At 40.8% G+C, this 10,213-nt stretch overlaps 1 protein-coding gene across 1 annotated transcript; it reads left to right on the top strand.

Moving 5' to 3' along the window:
- Positions 1-197: 197 nt before the first annotated feature.
- On the top strand, positions 198-8,854 carry LOC308098421 (protein lin-7 homolog B). Its single transcript, XM_080446770.1, has 6 exons — positions 198-637; positions 2,589-2,707; positions 5,228-5,299; positions 5,451-5,660; positions 7,100-7,263; positions 7,765-8,854. Exons 1-6 carry the CDS (start codon positions 562-564, stop codon positions 7,784-7,786), a joined length of 663 nt encoding a protein of 220 aa, XP_080302896.1. The 5' UTR covers positions 198-561; the 3' UTR covers positions 7,787-8,854.
- The last annotated feature ends 1,359 nt before the right edge of the window (positions 8,855-10,213 follow it).

Here is a 10,213-nt window from a genome sequence, read left to right as displayed (position 1 = left end):
CTGAATATCATATTACTGTAGTAAAAACAATCGATCATTGGTTTAACCCACCACAGCAATGCTTTGACGTGCCTGTGACTTGATTCATGGACGAATGAAATCGCACCATGTTCTTACGTTTTGGATTGCGTAAACCAAACCATTAAATGCTGGTATTCCCATCCAAAGAGAGAGAGAGGGAGAGAGTCGGTCCCACAACCACCAGCCGGGTTGATCAGATCAGTAGCTCATTCTGTGACTATTCTAAACCATCCTTTTGTATTTATAATAATTGATACGACTTTGCGCCTCACATCCAGGAAACTCATTTAGAAAGGTGGTGTATATAATATTTAGATCTATAATAATTGTCTGTCTGGTTTGGTTGGTTGGTTGATGGTCTCTTGGGTGACTCGGATCCTCGTAGATACTAGGTAGGTAATCCGGTCGTTGGTCCGGCGGCCAGCTGGAGCCTCATCCACCCCCTCTCTGGTCTTCTCCTCCTCCACCCCCTCTCTGGTCTTCTCCTCCAACACCACCTCCACCGCAGCGACACAGACAGACGGCCGAGCAGCTTCCAACATGATGTCATCCTATTATCACTCTGGAAAGGAATCAGACATGGCGACCATGGCAGAGCCGCTCTGCTTGGAAAGAGGTAACAACACCAGCGTCTGTTCGAGTATGAAGTTACTACTAAACCCCATTGTTGAGGTTGAGGGGAGACACTCAGGGCTCTGTGCTAGTCTTTTCTCTTTTGTGGGGGGGGGGGAGCTTTAGCTGAAAATAGCCGATCGACAAGCTCGATCTGCTATATTCAGCTAAAGCTTTCCGCACGATACGGATGCTTGGTGGTTTTAAGTGGTTAATGATTAAACGCGATAGAATTGAGTGAAGCTTGCTTTAGTTTAAACGATCGTCGATGTCGCATTTGGGGGAAATTATAACAAATGTATAGGTGTTTTCCCACTTGTATCTAAACCAGCGGATTATGATGTATTATATAAGCTTAATGTATACTCCGTGCGGCGGTGTGGTGTCGCTTGCCGAACGAGATTATCTTGGAAGCTAATGACGTGTCACATCATCATCGTTGTTGTCGTCGTCGGGTCTTTTTCGGCTAGTGACACCCACACCGTCGTACTATGGAGTATACATCATCACATCAGGTTGAAGCAACTTGTCAGCTGCTCCTCCAGTCCCAACATAAACATAAAGCATGACCTGATGATCAGTGGTGTTCAGTCACTGCCGAAACGGTGGTGACGCGGTTGGTCAGTAGAACCACATTATATAATGCAGTGGTTCTCAAACCTTTTCATATCAAGGACCCCCAAAATGATATGCATTTGGCTGCGGACCCCCACACCCCCCATCTCAAAAATATTGTGCCAGGGATTTTTCTGAAATAGCCAGAGTATAAAATATGGTTTAGTGGTTAAAATGATTGTGACATTATATTAACTAATGTTGCTGGGGTGGGGACCCCCCTGCCCCCCCCCCCAGGACCCCTGGGGGGTCCCCCCACTTTGATAACCAATGATCTAATGTACTATGTACACTCAATTTTATATTTAAATGCTGTTTGGAACAACTGTCTGAGGGAAGTGTGCATGTAGACTAGTCTAGACCGGTTCATTTGTAGACCTGGCATCCTATAGTGTATAGTTTCAATGTACAGATTTTTTTGTTGTTGATATACAGTTTAGACTGATTGGTTCTTGGTTTACCTATGATCCTAGATTTCTATTTCTATGCATTTGATGTATTACCTCGTATTTACCTGCTTACTGTAAATCGCTCTGGATTAAGAGCTTCTGCTAAATGCCTAAATTGTAAATGGTGTATTCCGTTACATTGACATGTCGGTTTTAAGAATTAAAGTCCTCACTTTGGAATCAGTCATTCATTCAGCACACTGACATTTACACTGGTCTTCTATTCCTATGTGTCAACCAAAACCAATCTAAGCCATGCCAGGAATATGCTCTATTGCACCCATTATAGTTTATTTCGGCATTTGCTTCACAGTATATCGTCTCCTTTCACAAATTGCCTTATAATTGCCAAGGGCAAGGCGCTCACCCTAACCTTTGCCTTTCATTTATCTGCATATCAATCTGGGAACCCATCGTCAAATAAAAAGGAAGAGATTATCTACATATAAACAGACTAACTTGTGATCTCTCAAAGACACTTGTTTTAAACTGGTGTCTATGTTCATTTGTATAGAAAAGTTTTTAATGTCAAGCAACCCTAGTTTGGTATGCATTTAGCCTTGGATCAAGACTATCATATATATTTTTTTTAATCGATTCTGACACTTGCATTTACAAAAGTAAAAGTCGGACTCGATGAAATACATATATGATGGTCTTGATCCAAGGCTAGTATGCATTAGGCCAGGACCCCCGTATCTCAAAGGGAACCAATATAATTGGCTCGATCTCTACCCTCTTAGAGTTACAGACCTGTATGCTTTCAAACTGGGGACCCCCTGCCTGGAACCCCCTCAAGGACCCCTGGGGATCCACAGACAGACCCCACTTTGAGAACCACTGCTATAGAGTGTTAACGTGTGTGTGTGTGTGTGTGTGTGTGTGTCTCAGATGTGTGCAGGGTGATTGAACTGCTGGACAGGCTGCAGCGCAGCGGGGAGCTGCCACCTCCTAAACTCCAGGCCCTGCAGAGGGTCCTGCAGAGCAAGTTCTGTGCTGCCATCAGAGAGGTGGGCAGGCCCTCAGTGCCACTAATGGCATGACGTGAATTCAAGCTCGCACCCCATTTACAACTAGCTTTTAAAACATTTGTCACAATCATGGTTATTTCTTTCAAAATAAAAATGCAGTTGTAAATGCATCCGAGACACATATATTGCCTAAAGGGATAGTTCACCCCCAAAATGACTTTTTTTCCTATCGATTAGTCACCCCATGGAGACTTGAATTCATGGATTTCTTTTGTTTTTCGTCTCATTCCTAAACCAATAATTTGATGACCGGCAGCGGAGACACAAAGAGTCTCCTTTGTGTTTCCTACCGGAACCACTGCCTACCGGTCCGCTGGTCATCAAATTATTGGCTTAGGAATGCGACCTTTAAAGGAGTAGTTCAGCCCAAAAAAATACGTATTTTCTATCAATTACACACCCACAAAGCCTTGAATTAATGGAGATTCTTTTGTTTTTGTCACATTCCAAAGTCAGTATCGGTCATTAGGTGACTCCATTGAGTCTCCTACCAGAGACTTCGTCGGTCATCAAATTATTGTCTTGCGACGACAACAAAAAATCTCCATGAATTCAAGGCTTCATGGGGTGTGTAATTGATAGAAAATAAGGGTGAACTACTCCTTTAATCCACCTGAGGAGGTGGTTTGACACATTTGGCATTAGTTTTAATTTGTAAATGCAATGTGACTCTCAGCCCTGACTTGTATCAGCTGTGCATTTGTTAGCATTTTCCTCTGGCATTTAAAGCACCAATGCATTACACTTAAGCTATAATCCTTAAGTTGTATGTCCTCTCATGATGGAGAAGGGTAATTGCAACTGTAAACACCTGGGATTTAAACTGGGTCCCATGTGGGAAACCAAACATGTACTATGATCATCAAGAGTGAATCCCCTCTCGTCCAGTGGAGATATTGGGCTTATAAGCAGTGATGGAAGAAGTACTCAAATGTTTTACTTAAGTAAAAGTATCAATACCACAATGTAGAAAAAGTAAAGGTCTGGTACAAAAGCTTTTTCAAAATATACTTGGAGAACCAAAAGTAAAAGTACTCATTATGCAGAATATCCCATTTCACATGTTTTCAAGTGTATAAAATCTATCAAACTCTTTTGAGAATAGCCGATCTACAAGCTCACAATGTGTTGCGATGCGAGTTTGGTTTCCAGTAGCATTTTAATCCTTGTTTTGTTTAAGAAGACAAATCTTTCTAAAACAGTCATTGCCATTTTAAATGTGGAAATATGGATTTGTGCATCAAATTGCAATGCATGTAGGAGTCGGTTTACGTTTACACATTCTTGAGATCGATTCATATTTCTTAACTTCTATTACTTTAGAATGACTGGACCTCTGTGGTGTTGGATTCCTTTTTCTTTTCTTTTTTCCACTCTACTGTGTATGCAGAATTCGAAAGTGTGGTTTGTTCAATATTTTGATAGCTGTGTGACATTCTATTCTTCATATGTGGTCAGCTTTTCAGGTCTGTTAAGACGAGGTTTCTTGCACACCTAAATGTTTGCCAGACACATAAAATAGACAGCCAAATGCCACAAGGCACCCTGTCTTTTGCAGTTCAAACATTCTGACCAGCTACAGTGTGTGTGAGTCCTGTTGCATGTGGTTGTATATCACACAGATACTGCAACAGCTATGTAATTGTAAACCATATATCAACAGTTTCCAGTGGTTACAACCAGTTGGCCCATGTGTAGGTAGGTTTCCTACTATTAAGATCACCTTGATAACTCGTGTGTAGCAGCACTATCACCTGTCTGTCCTCTCGTCCAGAATAGGGATTGGAGTCCATCAAAGCCCCTCACTGTGGAGGGTATAAAAATTGGTGTTTTCATATTTAATTTGAGTTCATGTATTATCATTTTTTTTCCTAAGTTGAATACCACCAAACCAACACAATGGAGAGATGATCCAACCCTACTCTTGACTAAAAGAAGCATTTTAACAGGCACATACTGTGTATTATTATTACTAGACTAATTATGTTCTGTCACTAACCTTTGGAATGCTCCCAGAATTCCTTAATATCGTCACAAATGTCCACCGTCTTTGTTCTAACTCGAAATTCAATTGAGGTATGTTTATAGGGGAGGGTAAACCAATTTAAAATCAGTGCTACATTAGTTGATCCTTCAAGCACACTTGAATGCACCTTTTTAAAGAAACACAATTTTGACCCACTCATCCTTATGGCTTAAACGTGCGTGAACACAGGCTTGTTTGCTGCATGTCAGTGTTAGCATGCCCTGCCACTTGACTTGTGCTGTGAGTTAAGTGTGAACTAAACCTATTTTATTTTTTTTAAAACACTTTTGCTACGTGCATAATTATCGTGGAATTATTGACACAACTGCTGCATCAACGTTGGTTTCTCAACTGTTTTTTAAAAATCTGTTCTCCTTTTTAAAAACAAAGTTTTCAACCTGGCCTTGTGTATATAATATGAGTTTCATATTGTCAGAGATAATTGCCCTCATCCTTAACCTGTTGCTCACCAGGTGTACGAGCAGCTCTACGACACTCTAGACATTGTAGGAGGACCCGAGGTACGCGCCCAGGCAACTGCCAAGGTAAGGCGCCCCTCATGTCATCAAATAGAACGCTTGTTAAAGAATTATGTGGCTGTGCAATTTGTGGAAGGTCTATTATTCAAGTGCTCTTTCTTTTTTTCTACAAATATAAATTAATATCTTTTCTACATTTGTTTCTTTCTCTGGTCAGGCCACAGTAGCAGCCTTTGCGGCCAGTGAGGGCCACGCCCACCCGCGGGTAGTTGAGCTGCCCAAGACGGACGAGGGGCTGGGTTTCAACATCATGGGCGGTAAAGAGCAGAACTCCCCCATCTACATCTCCAGGGTCATCCCCGGAGGGGTCGCGGACAGACAGGGTGGTCTGAAGAGAGGAGACCAGCTGCTTTCTGTCAATGGAGTGGTAAGTGTGTGTGTGTGTGTGTGTGTGTGTGTGTGTGTGTGTGTCTAGATAGATTGATAGACTGTGTGTTTGTGGGAGGAGGTTGGGAAAGTGGTGATATGCTCCCAAATATTGTCCATCTTTATTTGCTGCAATCTGGGAACCCATTCGGTAAAAAAAAGAGAACTTTTTTTCTTTGTTTTTGCCTCTGGGGGCACCACCTCCTTATTGTATAGAAAAAGGAACTCGTTTTTTTCTCCTCCCCTTTCTTAGTCCACTTCCTCCCAGGTCCTTCTGTGTTTATTCCTACTAACAACAACACTACATGTTTAAGGCAGTGGTGCTGACATAATCTGCTTGTTAGCAGAATCTGTTTTGAGAGATTATCTGCTCTGTGACCAAGAATTCTCTCTGCATGGCAAAACAGCTCTCAAAATCACACTTTGAGGAATTAATGCAAATGCGATTACATTTTTTTCTCTTTTTCTTGGTATGTAATTTGGGGAAAGTTGGGGAAATTCATGTTAATACCCTCAACGGAAGTTATCTTGTTAAAAAAAACAGTTGGGTCACCGCCGCCAGTAGGTGGAATAGAATTACTTGCGAGGGTCACCGCCGCCAGTAGGTGGAATAGAATTACTTGCGAGTCTTCGCTCATGGAGCATGATGGACAATATTTGGACTTAATCATGCTTGGATGGCTATACAAACCGCTTTTTAATTCATTAATGTAGGATATTAATTATTGTGATTCAATTTGGTCTCTCGCAGTTCAGAAAAAGATAGTTTGCACCAGAGGAAATCACACCAAATCAAATTCTTCACAGTAACCTTTTGCTGATGTTATTTCACGGCTCTGGAAATTTTTAAGAGACCACTCCAGATGTGTTTTAACTCTTAACCTTTTGTTGGGTTCCCCCATATCGTTGTCCCACTCCCTTTCCCCCTCTACACCAAATCTCTTAAACACCAAAGCACCAAAAATAGCCGATCCATAGATTGGCAATATAATTGCCAAATGTTCGCCTATTACTTTATTAGGTACTCATTTGTGGATCACATGAATCTTAATTAAGGAGGAAAAGTATATCCTCTTGCATTAGGACCAGCTGGATGGTAAAAACCTTTCTAGTAGTACCTTAGTTAAAGAAATCAGTGTTATTCCACCAAATATTGATTTCTGAACTCCCTAAATAATTTCCTAAATCAGAACATTATATGAACTTGTTTTCTTTACATTATTCAATGTCTTTGTTGTTATTTTTTGACCAATTTCTGCAAATAAACACTATAAATCACAACATTTGTATTTGGAAGAAATGTTGTCAGAGGTTTATAGAATAAAACAAAAATGTTAATTTAACTAGAAATACGAACCGATTTTGAAGTAGTGTGCATGGTGCTCGTGTGTGTGTGTGTGTGTGTGTGTGTGTGTGTGTGTGCCCTGGCCCTGCATACAGAGTGTGGAGGGGGAGCACCATGAGAAGGCTGTAGAGCTGTTGAAGGCTGCCCAGGGCTCTGTGAAGCTGGTGGTCAGGTACACCCCCAAGGTTCTGGAGGAGATGGAGGCCCGGTTTGAGAAGATGAGGAGCGCCCGGAGACGCCAGCAGCACACCAGTTACTCGTGAGTGAACACCTCCTTTAAACCCTTTATTGGACAAGTTACAATTCAAAATGCCACTAACCTGTCACCAAGTTGCTATGTAATCCGTAATTTAGACCTGTTTAACCTATATGTCTTTTAACCTTTCAATCCGGGACAGCATGTGTGTCATTTTAGATGTTGCTATAATGTCAGTATCATGGTCACTATCATGTCAGTATTATGGTCAGCATCATGGTCAGTATCATGTTCAGTATCACATGATACCGACCATGATAATGACCATGACCTTTAACTAAAATGTTTTGGGGTTTTTTCAATTCTAGTTTTCATTATTTCATCAGTTTTAGCTAACCATTATAACCTTGCTGAAATTCATGTGCATTAATAGGCTCACGCACACACACACAAACACACTCACACATTTATAAAGCTGTTTATGCATCACCTATAATCACAGATAGACAGGTACACGTATAGAAACCTATTCACTGTGCAACTATTCTCTCTCTTCCAACACAGATCTCTGGAGTCCCGAGGCTAGCCAATCCCACGCCTTCACTGACCTCATTGACCCGCCCACCTTAGTACTCTTCTCCAACCGGAGGCAAGAACCATAGACAAGACGGAAGAAACCAAAGTAGCCAAACAAGACCTGTTATATCTGTATGTTTGTGAAGATGTTACAAATTAGCCATTGAATACCACTCCCCCTCTCCCCCTATTTAGCCTTTTAGCAGGGAAATGCCTAAATCTATATCAATGTGTAGCCTTGTAACCCTAATGCCCGAGTTATATTGGTTGCGCACTGGTTTCGCGCACTGAAAATAATATCCAATCTACAAGCTCACAACGCGTCGCATTGTGAGCTTGTAGATTGGATATTTTAGGTGCACGACTCCCATGCGCAAGCAAATATAACTCGGACTTAATCTTCGTCCCGTCGGTGTGAAATCTGCAGCCTAGCGTATAAGGGCAGTACCATAGTAGTGTATGGCTGAATTAGCATATCATTTTAAAGTAAAAGTGTTTAATTGTGTATTCTTATATGAGATTACTAGTGTGTACTGAACGCATGTGTAGCGTGCAGTGCTAGACTTTGACAGGTGGTATTAGAGTGTGAACACATAGCAGCTATGGCAGAGTTTGTCCCTATGCCACTGTTCTCTCATCAGGTTACTGCCACCCAGAGGGCTAACCACAAGCATTACGGGGTGAGCAGAACACCTGATCTGAAATCAGTGGCGAACAATGGGCAACTTAGTCTATAATGAGCATTCCAAGATGTTAATTTGCATTAATTTATTCATGTATTTATTTATTTATGTAATTTATTCATGAAATAAAAGCCTCAAGTGGTTGAAACACTGTTAACCTTCCTGATACAGAGATGGTGTGACTTTGACATGCACAGTAGCATACTATGTATTATGTATACTACATAGTATACAATAACACAAAACAGCATACATACTGTATGTATACAGGGTATCTGCACATTTCTAAAGTGACAATTTAAGGACTTTTAAGACTATTCTAATTGGCATATTTGGTCGAAGATATCAAACTTTTTTCTTCTTTTAATGGCTTCTATTTAAGCATACTAACGTTAGGCAGCATTTTTAACCACTTAGCTTGGGCTATTCAAAAATAGCAGATCTACAAGCTCATATCGCGGCACCGAGTGCCGCGCTATGAGCTTGTAGATCTGCTATTTTTGAAAAATCGTGAAAATGTGTGCATATCTTTGAAATATATATACATTTTTAACTCAAATCTTTGCTTCTGGGGGTCCCTGGCACAAAACACTTTCAGATGGAGTCTGCGGCCAAATGCATATAAATTTAGGGGTCCTTGGCATGAAAAAGGTTGAAAACCACTGTTCTAAATGGGTGAACTATTCTTATAAGTGTAATAAAATCTCCATGAATTCAAAGCTTCATGGAGTGTGTGATTGATAGAGAATAAGTATTTTTTGGGTGAACTATTCTTATAAGTGTCCTGTTCAGGGACACTTTGACACATTGCTGAGGCCTCGGTTTGAACCTGGAATTAACAGCTTGCCAGGCAGGCTCTCTAACCATTCAGCTATGACCACATCATCAGCAGCAGAGATTCTAAGGATCTTCTACTCTGTAACAGTAAAGCGGTTTCAGGGGAAACCAGCAAAATGAGGAATAATATAATAAAAGACTGTCTTGCTAATAAAGCGTCATGTCTCATTTTTTACAATGTATTTGATATTACCTTTATATTATTTAATAAATTATGCATTTCATCCTCTATATATTGTCCTCCATCAACCTTTATGATAAAGGTTAGTAGTAAAAAGATAGTAGACCCGTGGGAGCCAGATTGCTCAGATGCCAAGGTTCCTGTGCTGGGATTCGATCCCATGATCCCAGGTTAGTATATATATTTTGTTTAAGACTTAGTAGTAGGCTGCCTTGCCCCACTGGAATACAGTGACAGGTATGGAATACAGTGACTGCAGGTATGGGTAAGCCCCTTGAGATCATGCAGCATCTGGTTTTCAAGGGATTCCAAAAATAATGAACCCTCATAATGAACCCTGATCATGAGTGGATGTATTTGCAGATTCAATCATTCTGTCAAGGTGAGAGGTGTTAATTTCAAACATCTAAATTATCAGAAATGCCTGGTGGTGCAAGAGAAAAGCTGAGGTTCCTCAGCTAGAAGATTATGGGTTTGAATCTTGGTCCCGGTGAATATTTATTTTTGGTCTTTGGTCATATGTTTAATCGTGTGTACAGATTACAGTTAATATAGGAATATAAGACTTTTTTTATATGATAGAAATGGAGCGGAGTTGTAAACACCAGCATACCGTTGCTCATTGAATCCATCAGCGGAATGCAACGTTATGTGCGTACATTTTACCACAGTGAAATTCAGTTCCACCAGAGGAGGGCGGTGTTGTTCAGACAACGCATTATTGAGAAAATAGCAT

Source organism: Gymnoscopelus braueri (assembly GCF_963280865.1).
Source record: "Gymnoscopelus braueri genome assembly, chromosome: 13".
NCBI classification, from domain to species: domain Eukaryota; kingdom Metazoa; phylum Chordata; class Actinopteri; order Myctophiformes; family Myctophidae; genus Gymnoscopelus; species Gymnoscopelus braueri.
The sequence above is the reverse complement of the archived record's forward strand: the minus strand, read 5'-3'. Positions and strand labels throughout refer to the sequence as shown.

What these genes read in the sequence shown, in the direction of transcription:
- LOC308098421 (XM_080446770.1), top strand. Translation starts at nt 562, where the DNA reads ATGATGTCATCCTATTATCACTCTGGAAAGGAATCAGACATGGCGACC. An exon ending in TCTGTGCTGCCATCAGAGAG is followed by an intron (nt 2,708 to 5,227) that starts GTGGGCAGGCCC and finishes GTTGCTCACCAG; the next exon opens with GTGTACGAGCAGCTCTACGA. An exon ending in TGCTTTCTGTCAATGGAGTG is followed by an intron (nt 5,661 to 7,099) that starts GTAAGTGTGTGT and finishes CCCTGCATACAG; the next exon opens with AGTGTGGAGGGGGAGCACCA.